The 19,094-nt window shown below is 44.6% G+C and overlaps 1 protein-coding gene across 1 annotated transcript in view; it reads right to left on the bottom strand.

Moving 5' to 3' along the window:
• phf14 (PHD finger protein 14) overlaps window positions 1-17,518 on the bottom strand; it is a 75,058-nt gene extending 57,540 nt beyond the window's left edge. Inside the window, exons 1-6 of the mRNA XM_070921979.1 lie at window positions 17,465-17,518; window positions 15,754-15,864; window positions 14,188-14,933; window positions 12,058-12,190; window positions 1,249-1,408; window positions 262-373 (exon numbers count right to left, since the gene is read on the bottom strand). Of these exons, the coding sequence (XP_070778080.1) occupies window positions 262-373; window positions 1,249-1,408; window positions 12,058-12,190; window positions 14,188-14,933; window positions 15,754-15,864; window position 17,465 (1,263 nt within the window). The 5' untranslated portion in view covers window positions 17,466-17,518. The remainder of the gene's footprint in view (window positions 1-261; window positions 374-1,248; window positions 1,409-12,057; window positions 12,191-14,187; window positions 14,934-15,753; window positions 15,865-17,464) is intronic.
• Window positions 17,519-19,094: the final 1,576 nt, after the last annotated feature.

The following is a 19,094-nucleotide window of genomic DNA, read 5'->3' as shown; positions in this document are numbered from 1 at the left end:
ACAATGACTAAGCGGGAATGATGATGAAACATAACCAATATATTTGGATATTGCATTCAGGATACACTCATCAAAAAGAGCATCTAAAAAGTGGCTCCCGCAGGATGTTAAACATGTCAGTAAAACCTAAATCAACATGAACAGACAACCTGCATCATTATATATATATATATATATATATATATATATATATATATATATATATATATATATATGTATACATATATATATACATATATATAAAAAAGAGAAAGTACTTGCCTTGGCCCCGTATTTTGAATAATTCATCTCTGTGAGTGTCACTGGTCGTAGTTTATCTATGTCGCCAAATGCTACTCCGGGAACGTAAAGTGCACAAACCACATGCACCCATCTGAAAACAAGGAGGAAGAAAATCAAATTGGCTGGTAAAAACTGGTTTGTTGAAGAGAAACCGAACAGACAAATCAGCGTGAAAATCTTGACCTGTAAACGTTTCAAGATGAGCAGCACTGTTAAAACGGTGACATTTAAAATTGATTGATTTCTAGTCGGTGATGTCAAGGAACGCCATCAAATAGATTCAAATCCATGGCTGTGGTTGTTTTGGGGTGTTTTTTTTGTTTCTGTTTTTTTGCATTTAGTGTAGTGAATTACTGCAGACAATAAGAAACTTAATTTCATGAAATTGGCTGCAGTGCAGTTGCTCAGACACTTCAAAAAGGGAATGGATTCATAGATTTATGTAGCCCCAGACTCGAGCTACAGTTTGGTGTGACACAATTTCAAATGCGGACTTTAGGGAAGAGAATCCGAAGTCCAATATAAAGATATCCATCTCTAGCAAGCAACAGCTTCACAGTTTAATTTGCTGTGTTTTTCATGCTCTAGTGAAGTAGTAAATTCGGCTGCAGCCTGGCTGAGGAGCACTATCAGCGATAACGTGGCTGAAGTCTCCACGCTTCACATAACGCACTCTTTTCTCTCACTCCTTTTCTTCCTCTATCTCTTCTCTTCCCCTCCATCCCCTTCTCACACTCCTCTGCCAGTTCTCTCTCTCTCTCTACTCCTTAATGCAACTTTCTCTTCTCTCCACTACTGAATATATGTACAATTTAGATACAGTTACATATATCGCCTTCGGCATTTCAACCAGCTACGGTCATTAGGCGCCATTTGTTTCTGAAGACGTTCCAACCCGCTGCCCCCTGAGCCCCCCCCCCCATAAATGGCAACTGACCACCGGGGTCAATGTGCTGTGTAGCCCACCTCCCGGCGTCCGTCTCTTTGAAGATGCCATCCTGGTTGGGGCACAGCTCACAGCTGGGAGCCACTCCGTTCTTACAGGCGTCACAGAACCACGGCTCCGTCGAGTTCTCTGAGGCCGAGCTCATGATCGAGTCGCTCTCGCCGTCCACGCCGTAACATCCTGGACACACACACACGACTTATTATTTACAGTTCTGTTCTGTAAAGTTAAGTTACATGTGCTAGTGTTTAATCCTATTCAAAAGAATATTATCATCATTCCATTTGCAGCATTTAAAGGCAATCTGCAGTAATTAAAAGGGCTAAGCCAACGATTTAGTATTGCACTTTGGTGACGTTGCAGGATTAGCAAGAGATTGGATTAAAAAACAGAACGGTCGGGTTTAAAGCAGCACAGGCCGAGGTTTCCTGACTTTTAAGCCCCCGGAATGGATCCAGCTCCAAAAACACTGGATTCTGCATTTCCCAGAATGCAACTTGACGGCATCTTTGATTCATTCATCACCCTACCAGCCTGGTAATCGCCCGTGTCTTTCAAACACCTCAATCTCAGTTTGTAACGCAGGTTTCGCTTTCTGTCATAAATGTAGGCCTACAGTGTCATGCTCAAATGGAGATAACTCTGATGACATCACGGTGATGTCATCAGGGTTATTTTCTCAGACTTTCTCAGCTCCTTCAGAGCCACAGAAGACAAGCTGAGTAATATTGTTTGTGATGTGTTAACCCTTTTCAGCAGAGAGTGTAATTTACAGGTTGGTCACGTAGTAGTCCCCAAAAGTGAAGTCAAAACGTCTCAGTCGCCCCCTGGTGGCTGGCTGCAGTATAGGTCATAATGTGACATGGGCCAAACTAAAAAAATTAAAGTACATGACAAATAAAATGTTCCCATAGATGGTTTCTGTCATTTCAGGTAGTTATTATCAAGCTGAAACAGGGGTTAAACGTCATGATTGGGTCGGGCGGGCATATGGACACCACTGCGCAGACTCTGGCTCCAAATGACGTATCCGGGACATTTTGGCTTCCTCTTGGTACAGTGGGAGGAAGTGGAGACGCGTCGTCCATCTTTATATATGGCCCGTGGTTATGACGCATAACCCCAAACAAATATAGACTGAAAAGTATTTTAAGTGCCAAAGTATTTAAAAATGCCATATGCAAAGTGCAAAGCATTGTTTGTCCTTAAATCACTAGATTAAATTAAAAAAAAATGAATGCAACTGTGCTTGGATGATATATTTAGCTGCCAACAAATCTCCAGAAAAGGCCCTCGTAAGCTTGTTTTAAAATGTTTGCAGCTATATTTATTATAAGGAATACAGGATGCTCAGTTGTGGAGTGTTATCATGATATATGCCTAGTCTTTTTTGGAAGTACCAAGCACAGCACCAGGACCACAACAGGACCCTTGGCTTGTCATAGGGTATTTAGCCATTTTATATCAGTTACGACATCACCAAGTTAATTTCTGAGATCTAAGGAAGTGGCTAAACTGTGATACCGTTCACCTTCGTGCAACTTGCATGTAGCAGCTACAATATTCACTATAGTCAGAGACTACCAACTGCAGTTTTTCCTCTTTCAAGAAGCACTCTGCCGTCTTGAGTGATGTCATTCTTCGTCGGTTGACATAATCAATCAATCATCGAAACAGAACGGGAAGAGGCGACTGCGTGGACTTTGCCACGTGTTTGTTTTGCCCATTCACCGCCAACAGAAGCAACAACACGGAGCAACAAGAAGGTAAATATAGTCCATTGGGCGATCCTTGATTTGTGGCTAGACTTCTGCCTAGACCTTTTAAAACCAACAGTACAAAAGGAATGGTGTTGTTATTTGATGCTCTGAGAGCTTTTCTTGGCCAGCTACTATAACATTTAGGGACAAAACTGAAACCAATCAACATCCGGAAATATACTAGCATTCAACTGACTCAAATCAGTGGGCACTTCATTGTCGACTGTATTGTATAGTAATTGTAACAATGGGGTTTTAACACTCTGGGAACCAAGTAGAAGACAAAAAGTAAAGAAAAAATAGACCTGGTCTGGTCCACAGCTGTCAATCTCCTGTGACACGGCAGCACCTCAAATTCAAGCAAGAAGAAGCCAAGCGAAAGAATTTTAATGTTGTCCTCTTCATTTTCTGAGGTTGCCTAAACAATTACTTGGCTGATGTGGTTTCTATGGCAGCTATTACACCAGGCAGACGTGCTCTTCACTACCAATGAGGGCAGCAATCAGTACCCTGCCTCCGTTGGGGAGATAACACTCTAACTCCTAATTCAGTCAACCAGCCTTCGGGCTTTTTGAGCAATGGGAAAGACTCACAAATCAAAAGCTCAATGTTCTGCATGCCTGTCACCGTGCGCCACGCTGGGGAGTCGCGCAGCCCATCAAAAGCAAACACTGGGGCAGACGGAGTTGTTTATTCAGCTCTACACTTTGTTTGGTGGGTGCATGTCCTTTTCTGATTGAGAGACCATTTGCTGTGTGTCATGGTGAATCACTAATTTTGAACTCTGCTCTTCCGAGGCTGGTGGGATGTATTTCCAGTTGTTAAAAAGGCCGCTGGTTTCTTCTTAAGACCAACTCCAGGGCAGGATTCACCAATCAAGCTGCTAATTATTCCACCGGGGCAATTAAGCCGCAGCTGGACTTCGTTCTGACCTTCAAAACGGAAGAGCTACTTCGAATCCGACTACCCAAGATGTGAACATATCTACTGCCTATTTCTACCTCCATTTTCCCCCCACAGTATGTTGCAAGGGCAGGGGGGGGTAAGTGCTGCTGGCTCCAATGTAGCTCCACTCAACGTTTACTTTCTTAAAGAAAGGTATTACTGGAATATCTCTGTCAACAGTGGGGCGCTTCATCTTCACTGATTGAGCTTTGAACCGTGGAACCGGGGAAGGGGGGGGGGGTTGTGAACGACCACCATTCTGGTTTAACCGACTTATGGCTGAACCGTGGCACAAATCTTCGGTGTTCCTTTTGAACTGAGATACAAAGCTCAGACCATTAAGCCATGGGTTGCTGGCTAATATGAGCTAAGCTGACAAAAAGTGATGACTACAGGACAACTTCATAATCCCTCCAGGAAAGATTATCCTTGTCAGAAATGACGAGCTTGGCAGGGGGGGGAAGGGGAAGGGGCCAAGGTAGAGTTGAGTGAACCAAGAGGAGCACTTTTAACTGTATTGAGAGTTAATAGAAATAACTGCATTCTTGCCTTCAACAAAAGGCGAGCCATCTAGGTGTGGGTGCATCCAGCAGTGAGAATATGAAGTCATATGTGTACGAAGGCACAGAATAAAAAGGTAAAGCAGGGTTGTTTTTCCACGGGATGAAGAGAAAAGTGATGAGCACCTCGCACAAACGAACCAGCCATCTGTTATTCTGACAGCGCACTGATGGCTCGCCTTTTCAACTTGACAGCACTCTCCTGCTAATCATCTATCTGTAGCTATCTACATACCCAACAGTACAAACGAGACGGGACAAATTAAAAGAAAGAAATTATATCACTAAATGAGCGGAGAAACGTGATTGAATTCAGACGCTTCGATTCGGGTCAGGGTGGTCGCTGAGCGGTTCGACGGGTATGAAAATGACGGGAATCACGTGGCCTTCATCGTCACCAGATCTCGACCCAACTGAGCGCCTACGGGGGGATTTTGGAGCAACGCGTTAAGACAACACTCTCCACCATGGTCCTAACTACATATTAACTATATATTTGTGAGAGGTCTTGAAGATGTTTAAGACTTGGGGCTGAGAGTCACAGACAAGGTAGGGAAGTCAGAAAGTATTGAGCGACGGGCTTTTTCCTAGAATTAAACCTGAACAAATAAGGTGACAGTATAAACGAATTGAGCACATAATTACATTTATGGTAGTGAGTGAGTGAAGTGAGTCTAAAATTCAACATCACTGGATCAGAGAGGGATGACGGCTTGATGGTGGTGTATCATTAACACCTACTGTTTCTGCAGTCACCCACAGTAATCGTTGATAAGAGAAAACTGTTGCCCTTTAATGTCAAAATAAGAGGCCTGGATGTACAGACTACTGAATAAAAGAAAAGCAGCAGAGCTTGACGTATGAATATGTGACAAACAGGGCCTTCTTTGGCATTTACAGCCACAGGCAAATAAAAGCAAAGGGAGGACTTGTGGTATGGTAATGATGTCTGCCGGTATGACTGGCAAGAGTCTGATAATCAAAAGGCAGGCTGGTAAGAACAGGACTCATCTCTTTGTGCTCTGTGTAGGTGCTTGCTTTGTGGACCTCCAGCTTTTGATCTCTCACTCGGGTCTTGCGTGGCTACCTCTCATGTCGGCCTCTCTCCTCGTCTGAGGGAGGGAGGGATGGATGGCGTCTGGGCCGTGGTCCGAACGCAGAGAACAAAGAGAAGTGGCGAGGCCGGCCGGCGAGGCTGACTGGTATGAGCTCCGGATACTGACAGCTCATCTCTCATCTATCTCGGCCTCAGAGTCCCTCCTTGTTTCACCTCGTCTTAACCTTGAACAAGGCATTTTGTGATCACGCATGACTTTGTGATAAAATGAGCGAACATGGGCACCTTCTCGGCAGGGGTGTGTCCTCTCCAGCATCAGGACTATCGCTTACCCAGCTCGCGAGTACTCAAATGAGCAAATACAGCTGTCGACTAGGGGTGCAACTAACGATTATTTTCATTATCTGCCGACTATTGTCGCAATTAATCGATGAAGTCTATAAAATGTCAAAAAAGTATGAAAAATGCACATCACAACTTCCCAGAGCCCAAAGTGACGCCTTCAAATTGCTTCTTTTGTTCTAAGCCAACAGTCCAAAACCCAAAGACTCACCATTTACTGTCATAAACGACAAAGAAAAAGCAGCAAATCCTCAACATTTAAGACGCTGGAACCAGCAAGCATTTGACAGCTTTGCTTGAAAAATGACTGAAACGATTACTTATCTAAATATTTGGCAACTCATTTTCTTTTGCTCAATTAATCGACTAATCGTCGCAGTCAACATACTGATTCTTTAGTATAGGACAAGATTATTTTACAATTTCTCACAGGTGATGCCTCCAAATTTCTTGTTTTGTCCAATCCAGCGTAAAAATACAAATGAGGAGCCATTGCAGTAAATGCAGTAATATCGTCCAGTGGCAGAAAAAATAAAAGGGGCCCAGAGTTGATCCCTGAGGCACTCGACACCTAACTGTGAACAAAGGGAGATGATTTTTCCATGAAAACACAGACTTATCTATTTTCCAGGTAGGATATCAGGGATTCCAACCCAGTGTCTCAGTCTGTCGTGAAATGTGAAAATCTCTTATTGTGTTAACCATTCAAAAAAAAAAACATCGACCTCGAGACGCGGGAACCCGAAAAATGCTAACTCATTTCCGGGTTTTAGGGCTCATTCCCGCAGCACTCTATTACCGCTGGCATCACTTGGTTGCCTGTAACTTGTAAGTGCTTTTGTGCTAACATGCTAACACGTTCTCCAGAGACTTTTGTTGTGACCGTTATTATTTAATGACCATATTTGTGTGACAAATAAAACACAGTAAAGCACTACTGAAATGATTGATAAATGAGCGTTGTATTACTAAATGGCCTGATGTTGTATCATACATGTGGCATATGTCAGCTAGTTGATACGTATTTCTTTCTTTTTAATAATACAGTCTGTTGCAGGACTCTTACTTTCAGTGACTAGTTAGTAGGTGCTTTGTCTCCCGTATCACCTGATTACTGCACATCATGAAACCTCACTCTCTACGACAATGTTTTTGTTTACAGTCGACTTAAGTTAGGTTGCACTCTAAGTTTAGTTGGTCCGACTGTTACGCCATAGCAGTTTTTGATGACTATACACCCAAACCCGCATTCAGCTGGCTGCAACCAGTCCTACCTCTAAGGACTACTTCTGGTATTTGTTGAACTGTTATCTGTCCAATAAATGGAGATTAGACATTAGTAGTTTTTTAAAAAATTGTGCAACATTTGTTCACATAGAGAAGTGACTTGGAGAAGCTATAGTCTCCCAATATGTCGACACACTGTTTTGTTACTGCCTACCCACGCGTTTTCCTATCATTCCACGGACTGCGATGCGTGCTCCTATACTTCTAAAATAAAATTAATTTCTGATAAAACATGGCCTTATCAACAATTGTGCTTACGGGAGGCAAAGGACATACTTTCAGTGCCAGGTCCAAACTAGCCTGCCTCAGCAGAGCAGTTCGTCATAATCAAATAGCTAGATCCCAAGGTAGCAAGACTCCAGCTCAGCTCTCCTCGCAAAAGGGCCTGAATTCATTAATGCTTGCAACACCATAGATCACAGTGCAGTGCTTAAAAATGACTGGATTAGCGCTGCACAAGGATGCAGCCGGGGGGGGGAGGGCAATGTGAGCAGGCATTTCACCCCCCCACCTTTGAGCGTGGCCATTCAGGACAGGTATAAAGGCTCTCTTATCTCTTAACCTGGATTAACAGAATCTGAACTATCTACATAGATAATATCTATAACTATAACTTCAGTAAAATAGAACACGGAGGAGGAGGCTGGCTAGAAGGAGCACATATTGGAAACGTTAATGTGCACGCAAATTGTTTTCGCACCAAAGCGGCGTTTGACATTTGAGACAGAGCCTGAAAGAGGGCCACTAACGCCAAAAGGTGTGAGGGCCGGGCAAACCCTGGACGCGATAGAGGAGACGAACCTGAGCTCCGGCAGGCAGCTCAGCCCCCGACGATAAGGAATCAACCGGATAGTGAATAAATCTCTTTAACTTTTTCTTGGGTGACTTTACCCGGAGCTATTGCCCCAGACAACGCGGCTCCCGGGTTCATGCGGGTGCACAAACCCCTCCACCGAATGAAGGACCTCTTCCTGCATGTTAATTCGCAGGACTATCGGAAAATGGAATACATTCTGTCCGAAATCTAACCATTGACCACTAGCATCCGGGTAGATGAGGTGCTGCGCCGTAAATCTCGGGGATAAGATCATCTATCGTGACAACAAACAAAAAAAAAATAGCTGAGCTGTTGAATTAACCCTCCAATAGCGTAATAGCTCTATCCACTTTGAGCACAAGTACACAGGAACTCCAAACTTAATGCTAGAATTAAGTTCCGTATTTCACTGTCCCAGAAAAAAAAAAAAGGGAGCAGCGTTCATGTCCTTGGAGAGGGGAAGATAGGGACTGGCCGCAAGTGCTGCCACTGCCTCCCCCCTCTCTCTCTCTCTCTCTCACTCTCTCTCTCTCTCAAGCCTCCGCTGCAAACCACTTAGTCTCCCTTCTGTGTCTTTGCGGGGAGATTAAACATGTCTCAGAGGAAGAAAATATCAACCCGACCGAACGAACAAGATAAATTTAAGACCTGCTCCTAATATCTCGTGTCTGCCTATGGAGAATTTGGTGATTAGGACGGTTCCCACCGTTCACTGCGGTGTGTGTGTGTGTGTGTGTGTGTGTGTGTGTGCCATAAAGAGAGTGTGTGAGTCAGACTGTCTGAGATAATCTATCTAAGTCCTTGCCTGCACCTCAAAAGGTGTTCGCTGCTTCCAGGCTAAAACCCTGATACCAGTTGGGCCAATCGCGGCGGCGTCAGGCCATGTCAGCGCAGTGAAAGTTTGTGAGTTTGCGTGATGTTATGGTGCGTGTGTTCGGGCGTATGTGTGAACATGGTAGCTAGCCGATTATGTCACCCAATGAATGTCTGTTTCAGTGCTCTGAACTGCCACTGTGCTACTAACGTGCTACATAAATAAATTACCTGACCATTAGGACTGAGCATTATGCAAAAACAAAAATCATATTATGATCCGAGTCACGGTTTTGGTGGGAATGGTCACTTTTTATTTTTATTTTCAAAAGTTAAGTCAGCTAGCTGTAACTCAGCCAAGCTGCATGGGACTGGCTCATCACTATTGTCACCCAGTGACAATAAAACAGGGAAATTCATTCTGATTTCATACGAGTGCAAATCAGAAGAGAGTTCTTTCTGTGTGGTAAACGTCTCTGGATTTCACTGCCTCCCAGTTGACAAGCGTCTGGCATGTGTCACTGCAGCAGAAATCTGCATATTGAGGCCTCACAACTTCGACTTCCTGTAAGACTTTACAGATTTTATAAACTGTTTCTTCTGCCTGACGGTATTCCACTTTGCCGTTTGGCCGCCTGTTTAACGTCTCAAAAGAGAGTCTTTTTGAGGTGTCACCGTCAATCCTTTCAACATCTGCATGCATTTTAACAGCCCAGGTAACCCTGCGGGGAGCACAGCTCTTTAAATAAGCAATGTCTTGGGTTGATGTGATTTATCTGTTCATTCCTTCTTAAATAAATCTAATCGCATTCGTACTCTCCATGTGTTATTTTCACAAAGTATTGTACTTCATTGTTAAGCCCCCTACCCAACAAGATTCAGAGAGCTACAGTAAACCAGCTGGCGGTTGTTCTTTTGAGTAACAGTAGACGAGTTAACTGGCCTCTCCCATTTTGTTTGCCTCTGAAATGTTAGCTTCTCAGAAGCTAAGAAGAGCAGTCTTGTCTTGAGGTTTGCAACCATGTTGTTTTTGGTTTAGACAAAGTGGTCTTAAAGGGTTCATCACTTAACACTTCAAATGTTTTACAGACCGTCAAGATGAACTCTATTGGAAAACACTACGGGAAAGGAGGGAAAAGCAGGAGAAGTGCAGTAAACTGTTACGTGAGTTATTGAGTCTGTAGTGTAACTACAAGAAAGACTACAGTATACAGTATTGTTTTTTTCTCATATTTCTAGGTGCGATCTGATTTGGGTACAGCCCTCCTGTCGCCTTTTGTCACGCCGATTTTATTTATATAGCCCGCAAATATGAGAGCTTTATGATCTGTACATCTCAGCGATACACCGTCCAGTTTCCCCCGGCGTATGAGCGCTCCAAAGCAAACAGTTGTACCTCTCCGCACTGTTGCAGGCCTCAAATGACGCAGTGCGGCCGGGTGTTGTTTGTTTTTGTTCGAACGAAATGAGTGACAAATAAAATGATGATCTCGGGTTCTCAGAGGGCGAGGTGAAGTCCTCCCATTGCTCGTTTGCTCCGGCCCATAGTCAAAAACCCCCCCAAAAAAACAAAAAAGCATTAAATCAGTGGATGTCTGGCATTTTGTGTTTGAAAAATATCTAAAAGAATCAAACAATCATTTTCTGACTGATTGTGTCAGCACTAACTCACAGGCTTGTCAAAAATTAAAAAGCAATAAAGCTTGCTGTTCGGCGGCACGCGCTGCACTGACATCTCGCTAAACTGTTGTGCTAGACGTTTTCGGCCCAGGTTGAAAGAAGCAGCTCGGCCTGCCTTTTAAATTAGCGCGGCGAGATTAATAAAAGGGGCGACTGAACGTTAGTGGTGTCACATTGATCCACCTCGCGCGGTCTGGGGGAAGCTCCGATCCGAAAGAGATGTCTCACGAAAAGTCATTGATCTTGTTTCCGAGCAGTCAGCCTCGCTCGGGCTGATAAAAGCCGAAACGGGAAATGCATTCCCTCCTCAGCCTCCGTGACACGGCTCCTGATGTGATAATACAACAACACGAGGGCCGGGAGGCCTGAGAAGGAAATCGATTCATCTTTACATGGTACCAGATGATGTTTACATTTACAAATGTCCTCCCCGCTGTCAAATAACGCTGTATCTGCGCAGGATGCACCGCACGAGCAGCTGCGGCATCTCACGTTCAAACACCTTCCTGGTTTTGTTTGTTGTATGTTTACATGTTTGCTAGTTTGCAGTCTAGTCTTCTGTGGGAAACCGCAGGAAGTGAGTCTTGCGACCTGCGCGCTCACGCAAGTGCATGTACAATTAGGGTGTGGGGACCGTATACTGCATGTAAAGACGGACGACGTGGCAGCCCCCCAAAAGTGAAGCCAAAACGTCGGCAGTGTAGGTTATTTTTTGTACAGCCATCTGTATATACAGCCTGTGGGTAGGACATATAATCGATACCGCGATATATCGTCACCTTTATTCACATGATGCATAATCGATGCGCAATGTATTCAAGTATTCAATTTACAATCGCTGTAGCGTTACCACGATGCAATCACCTTTTAACTTGCAGTGGTAATGAAGCCGCAGTAAATATATAAAGGACTAAATTACTTTTATCTGGTAGAGTTTGTGTTGGCAGTGACACACAACCTGGCACTGCGTACTGCCAACTTTGGGGGTACGGAAGTCCCTGAAGCATGTGCTTGAAGAGAAGCTGATTGGTTGAGGACAAAGTTCACTTTTTAGACTTGGGATCCCGACAGCTGCTCTGAAGAGCATCATTTTATGAAGTGGCCTGGCTGATATTTGAGGAATGAATCTTTTGCGGCTCTGCATACATCTACACACTCAGATGGATAGATATAGATATACAGACAGATAGATATAGAGTATAAACACAACGAGGCTGTGAAGGCGGACTAGTGAGTAGATGGCTTTCCGTGTTTCGGCATGAAGACGTTTATTGTCCCAGACAACCTCTGTAGTCTCATTTAGCCGCTTGTTAGCAACCGCCTTTTTAGGACACGTAAAAGCTTCAGAATTCAGGAGTGGGGGGTATCTGCTGACGTATCTTATGTCGTAGAACAAAACGTGGAAATCTCTTCAGCTTGTGTTGACCACAGACCTTATTTCAGGCGTCTAACCAAAAACCCACTGACTTCCAGACGAGGGAACCGGAAGTGTAAAAATGCTGACTCATTTCCGGGTTTTAGGGACTCATTCCTGCAGCGGACCTGCCGGACTAAACTCTGCAGCTTACCTTCGTGCACGGTCACCCCGCAGTTGTCACACTGGATGATCTCATCTGCGTCCTCGCTGTTGTCTCCCAGACAGACGCAGCAGATGAGGATGTGCTGAGTGCTCCAGGTCTGGGACCGGTCCAGCAAGGCATCCTGGGGAATCAAGGAAACAGAGCCACAATAAAGCCACTTACCCAGTGCCCCCCCACCCCCACCTCCTCCTTCCTCCCTTTGATCTGCCCACAGATCCGGTAACTGGCAGTTTGTAAATCCCACATACAATGCGCATGGACACTGTGCTAAGTAGATTACAACAAAGGCAGAAATTCTCCTGGAATCACTCAGATACCATCTAAACCTCTCATTGGATTATATGGTGACTTTGTGACTCATATTGTTGTTTGGTATTATGGAGTGCCATACAAAGTAGCCAGTGTGCAGGCCAAATACCTAATTCATCTGCAGTGGTTTACATAACTAGGACAGAGGCAGAAGACCGCCTTTGCTTCAATGCTCGGTAACAGTTCTCTCACTGAGCCTTTTGACTATATGCACAAAGTACAAGTTTGTCCAAATAAGACTGGCTTAAATCAGGCGCTGTCATCGGAGAATAAGTCAACAAGACTACGAATCCCACCGTGCTTTCTGTGCCAACTTTTTGGTACCTGACAACTATAATTTTCTGCTCTGGTTTTGTTTTCCAGGCTCTGAACGACCAAGTGTTCGATGAGAACACAGATGGCGATCTCCTGTCCGTGCATTATGTATGTAGCTGGAGCCGGGAGGTGATTAGCTTAGCATAAAGACCCGAAGGCAGGAGGAAACAGCTAGCCTGGCTCAGTCCAAAGTTCACAAATAGCCACACCTAACATCTCTAAAGCTCACTTATTAACACATTATATCTTGTTTGTTTAATCCGGACACTAACTGTTTGTGTTTTTTTTACCGGGGAGTTACAAGCTAAATGCTATTTCTTGGTGAAAAGCAAAACAGGCACGGTGACTGTTGATCAATATTATTGAAAGAAATAAAGTGTTTTTATTCTGACTCCTAGACACTTCTATTTTGAAATGTGAGCTCTCTATGCTTGAAAAGTTCAAAAATTCCTTTGGAACTACATGTGAAATTCTCCTTTAGCTTTGAAACCTCTGAGTGGGCGTGGCCCGAGTACGTTTGATTGACGGCTGAGCCGACAGGGGCACCGAGACACAATGCATGCTAACTCGGTAGCTGTGGCTTACAAACAAGGACAGACAATGTCTTATTATGCTGTGGTGTTGAATAAGGACCATACCGTTTAGTATGAACACTTCATTTCTTCAACTGAATTTGAACGCAACCCACGTAGCCTAATCTCACACTCCACTGTAGAATTAATGCGGTTTTAGTCATTCAGGGTGCCTCCACTCTTTTTGTGTCATGTCTTGAGTCTCCTTTCAGGTTGATATCATGAACCCAAACGCAGCCCATAGCCGTGTTTCCATTGAATTGTCAAGCTAATTTTAATAACTTTAGGAATGTTGCAAAAAAAAGAGATGCGAATTAGCCACGTTTCCATCAACTGGTTTGGAAACGAACACAACGGGCTCGTCGCAAAGCGTAGTTTCGTCAGAAGTCGGAGGTACATGCTATACTTTACGCAGGACTGTAAATCCACCGGTAAAAAGAGGAGAAGAAGTCGAGGTTGGGGACCGGAAACAACACAAGTCGCCTTGGCCATCTAACTATGATCGGGAGAAAAATGGAGAGAGGTTCTCAGGAATGTGTTTCTATTTGGCAGGTTTGAATCGCTAGTATTGGCCATGTTTCATGCTAGTGCAGATTTGGTTCGGCGGAAGCAGCTGGTCAGTCGTGTGAGTTAAAGGTTCGCTACATCAGAACTTATTCGGCAAAGTTGTTTCCATATCCCATCTGGAGCATCAACCCTTTAACGGCGAAGGCAAAAAAACGCCTCAAGTGAGTTACTTGAAAATGGTTGAAAATGATTTAATTACTATATGCAACAAATGTGTTTGCATAGACGGAGAGAGAGAGAGAGGCATTCTTACTGGTTATTGCAAACCAAAATATTGAAAATGCTAATTTCTCTCTATTGGGTTCTGGTTCTCAGTTACTTGAGGTCTGAGACTTGAGACTAGAGTGGCACTCACCTCATTGCCCTTTCCCTGGGACATGCTGTCATTAGTCAGCTCTTCATCGAAAGCACTGGCGCTCTTAGTCTTCTTCTTGGGCTTCTTCACCTCTTTGTCGCTATCACTGCTGCTGTTGTTGTCATCGCCACCTTCCTTGTCATCGTCGTCGTCATCGTCCTCGTCGTCATCGTCGTCCTCGTCATCATCGTCGTCGTCCTCGTCATCGTTATCGTCGTCACTGGCACTGCCACCGCCCTCTTCCTCAGTCCCTCCTTTCTGGGCAGCTGCTTTGCTCTTCTTCTTCCCTGCTGTGGGCCTCCAGTCGTTATCGTCCTCGCTGTCGTAGTCGTCCATCTCGTTCAGTTCCTCCATAGTGGTGAAGTCCAGCAGGGGCCGGTTCCTGCGGAAATTCCATTTCTTGGGCTCGGCCTGAGACTCTTCTGTGTTCACGCTGCCAGACCCTGACGTTGAGGTAGATTCAGCGCCGGCGGCTGCGGCAGGCTCCGCCTCTGAAGTCTTCTTGCTCTTGCGTCGGCTCTTGGGCTGGGCGACGGCGGGGGCGTCTTTGGTGGAGCTGTCCGATGAAGGCTGCTGTTTGGTCTTCTCTTCGTCTTCCGTTAAGTTGTCCTCGGCGGCCAGGTCTTTCGCCTCCTCTTCGTCTACGCCGTCGTCTGCAGAACCGGCGTTCTCCGAGTCACTTTCGGAGCCTGCAGCGCTCGCTTTAGACCCTTCCTCATCGCTGCCGTTGCCAGTGCCGTCTGATCCTATCAGAACATAAAAGAATGAACAATGAAGGGGCCCCCCTATATTGGTACCGGTAAAGACTGATGTCTGTACCATAATCTGGTTGGTGTAATATCTGTATGGGCGGCCAAATGGAGATCAATCCATTAACATATGCCCGGATAGGCCTTGATACTGATGCTTATAATCAGCTCGTGACGTCCCTGGAGGACAGTGGGGTTTGTGGGAAATGTAGTCTTAATTGTGAGAAACACTACAATAAATGGTGCCAGCCGGAAGAGGTCGAGAATGCTAATCATTTACAGCTTTGACTGGTGGGTTTGACACAATTGTAGCAAGGTGTCACAATTGACGTTACTCCACAGTAATGTAGAACTGAATTCGTCGATCAACAGCAAAATGATGTAAAACAATTTTGATGATTTTAGCCATTTTTTCCGAGCAAAAATTTAAAAATTGGAAAGGTTCTCGAGTTCCAGCTCCTCATTTGCGAGAGCTGCTACTGTTTCTCTCATGACATAGTTAATTGGATATCTTTAGAATTGCTGGACAAAGCAAGTCATTTGAGGATACCACTTTGGGCTTTGAAAATAGTGAAAAAATGACCATCCCTACTTCCCAGACATTTTGGAGGCCATGAAATTTATTAATTCTTTTAATTTCTTAGAATTTTGCTTTTTTTTGTCTCAATACCAGGAGGGGTCCTTACACAATAACGGAAGCTTCAGTAGGCCTGCAACAAATCCTACCTTTGCGAAAGTTTTCTTTTTACTGTTTAATCAGGGATGCAAAACTAATACAGGTTTAAGGCTGGACTCGACTTCTGAATGCTGCGCTTACCAGAGGCATCTCCCACTTCAAAGTCGCTGTCGTCTGAGCTGTCATAATCCAAGGCATCTAAGAGAGAGGCAGCGAGTGGCTTCACCTGCCGGCGCTTCAAACTGCGGTCCACTAAAAACAAAACAAAAGGAGAACACGAGAAAGTAAGAGGACGCTGATGATGTCCATGCAGCAGGATAACAAATTTGGATTTGAGGAGTGCAGTGACAAGCAGTAAAACAACCACCCATGCAAAACCAGCAATCAGAGAAACTGCGTTACTCTGTGCCATGCAAAACCTGTAATTAAAGTGTTGCCCGAAGATGATTACTCCCACTCACTGACATTATCAGGAGATCTAGCCTGAACGCTTCGGATTGATGGTAATATAAAACACAGAACACATCATCTATAAATAAACATAGTGCCTTATCAAATACTCAAGCAATGTCCAAATTTAGACTAAAAGTATTCGTTCGATATGAATCATTTCCAAAGTATGAGCCAACTTTTCTTGGATAAGTTTTTTTGGGAACTTTAAGCAGGATTATGAGAGTCGATGGCTTTGTGACACAGCACACAGATACATTTATCATGGAAGAAATGTTCTCTCTTAGCCGACACTGCTAGCCCAGGATTATTGTGGAGTGTCAGCTCAGTGTCCCATGTGTTTTGCAATTTTCAAGCAGCAAAGCTCGAAAAAGTGGACAGTGCTACTCTTGATCAAGTGGCATATAACCGACTCTGGATCTGTGGACCTGATGCAAAGGGGGCTAAAGAGACTCGTCATGTTTGGATGTATAGTTCAGCACCAGATGCCAATGATGGCACCCCCCCTGAAACACTAGAAATGTGCATCATACAGTGATCAGGTTGTATCCTGCTTGACTCATGTCCCCCGCAGTCACCGTTTCACTTTACGTTGTGACGCGGAGCGACTGGGGGATATGCGCGAACTTTAATGACTAGGGTTACAGCCAGGTAACTTCCATTTTGCCTCGTCTCAAGACTGAACAAGGGGGGGGGGTGCTGCCATGCGATCGCTGTGTTTACATGTGTCCATTCACAGCGGTAGCAATTCTTTCGGATGCTGAAATCGGGACAAATGTGGGAATGATGAACGCCCCTCGCGTGCACACTGCGTTAGCTATTAGCAAAGTGTTAGCAAACAAAGAGCAACCGCGGCTGCCAAAAGGCTGCGCGATGCTGTAGCAAAGTCTTGGCTCTTTCGGCCAACAGCTAACCACACAGACTCTTTTACTGGGACCTAACAGGTTTCGGTGTAACTACGTAGTAATTCCGCCAAACACACTCATATTTACTGCAGTTGTGTCGCCACCTCACGTCCCCGTCTGCCCAGCAAGGTAGCTAGCTAATTGTGGCTAGCGTTAACGCTAGCTGTGGTCTTCTACGCCAAATTACGGCGTTGTCGCGCAAATAATTAAACCCGCTTCACACAGACACGGGTATGAGGATACAATTACAGGGCGAGAATCCGCTTAGACCGACGGCAACAGACAAAGCAAAGTGTCGAAGTGCACAAATTAGCATTAGCATTGTTTAGCAACACCTGGCGCTAGTCACAAAGCATAGCCGGGCTAGCTTAGCGCAGCCTAGCTGCTAATTTAGCAGCCCGAGCCGGCAAATAATGCCGTCGAATCGGCGCAAATCCAACTTTACACAGTCGCGCCGAGTCACGGAGGAAAAGGACAACGCGGAAAGCGGCACTCACTCTGTAGTTCGCGTTTACTACAAGGAACAAGGCAGGTCTCCCCTTAGCAGCATGTTATGTGGACAATGGAAAACACAGCAGTGACGTAGAGACGACTGGATGTTGTTGCCATGGGGACAGGCTATGCTAAGAAGATACAGAATGGTCACGTTAGGGAGCAATGACTAAAAAACGAAAGAGGGGTAAATTATGCATTTTCATTTTGTGTGTCATTTTATTTTGTGTTATACTTTAAATACTGCATACACTTTTATTCATTTTTTTTTTTTTTTAGGAACAACTGAACCCAGAACAGTGTCACCAGCTCCTCCTGGGACCAGTTGCACCTCGTATCGCTGCTGCTCCCTATCACAAACAATGTAAAAGGGGTCACTAAAGAGCTTATACATTGTAAGAACATCTCACATGTACTTGACATTGACAAACTAAAGTGGGGGGGGGGGCAACATTAAGTGTCTCTGTAAGGCGTTACTCCACCCTGTATAGAAGCAAGTAAGGGTCATTATTGTTTTGAGCTTGAATGATGCTCACAGTGCAGTTGCTGAAGCCTTCAGTGGACTCCTGTGCAGCATAACCCTGGCTATAACCATGTACAATACAAAGTTATTTTTACAGTGCAGTTTATGAGAAAATGAAAAGGGGGAAAGTCAAGCTCAAATTACAATCAACACGTTCATATTTTCCTTATATTCGAGGTGTCATTAGAGGTTTGTACATGGTTATAGCCATGGTCATGTTTCATCAAACCCATATCATTATTATTCTTGCAAATTCACACATTCAGATATGTGCATGCAAAAGAAAAACCACTGAAATTTCTACATATATTCTCCCCCTTTTTTTTTTTTTTTTTTTTTTTTTTTGCAATTACTGTATTCAGGATTTCTTTTGGATTTATGAAGAAATGGCAGGAAGATCTGTTTTTTTACAAGGGTGCAGTTGCAAGTGAAAACGCACTTTGGCAGTTTTTTTCCCGAAATGAGCCTTGTTTCTATTGTCCTCCTTTGACTTTGTCCAGTTTAGCAAATAAGAGATGATTAAAATAAATGAGCCTAGATTGATCCTGATGGGGGAGTGGGGGTGGGTGGGTGTGTGTGTGTGTGTGTGTTGGGGGGGGGGGGGGGGGTGACTGATGGGGCAGGCAAGCGAAAGGGATGATTACAACCGTCCTTGCTTGATGAAAAATGGCCCTGTATTGTGCTGGAAAGAGGTCGTTTTTTTATTTGTATATATATATATATATATATATATCTGCTTGTATCAAAACACTTCAGGGATATCACAGTAGCCATCGTTGTCATCATCACTATCAGCATTTTCATCGCTTCCTCTCCTGCCCCTCCTTTGGTCAACGCGGAGCCTGTGAGCAGCCAGGTAGCGTTGGGGGTAATGTGACAAGTGGTGGGTCTGAAATTGCATCGGTCAACGTCATAACGTGGCCGAGTGTAGGAGAGTTACACTCACTGACTTGCAGCGTCTCTCCGAGCAGATCCCAGTTTATGCAATTCCTGAGCGGTACAAACGGCTACGGAGCAGTCAAGTAGAGGCTGCGCTCTCGCAACATTGAGACATTTAATTCCGCACAGTGTGTTTTTGACCTCCACGGGGGCCTCCCGAGGATAACATTTGT

Source organism: Enoplosus armatus, chromosome 16, assembly GCF_043641665.1.
Source record: "Enoplosus armatus isolate fEnoArm2 chromosome 16, fEnoArm2.hap1, whole genome shotgun sequence".
Taxonomy (NCBI): domain Eukaryota; kingdom Metazoa; phylum Chordata; class Actinopteri; order Centrarchiformes; family Enoplosidae; genus Enoplosus; species Enoplosus armatus.
This window is presented reverse-complemented; position numbering and strand designations above follow the sequence as displayed.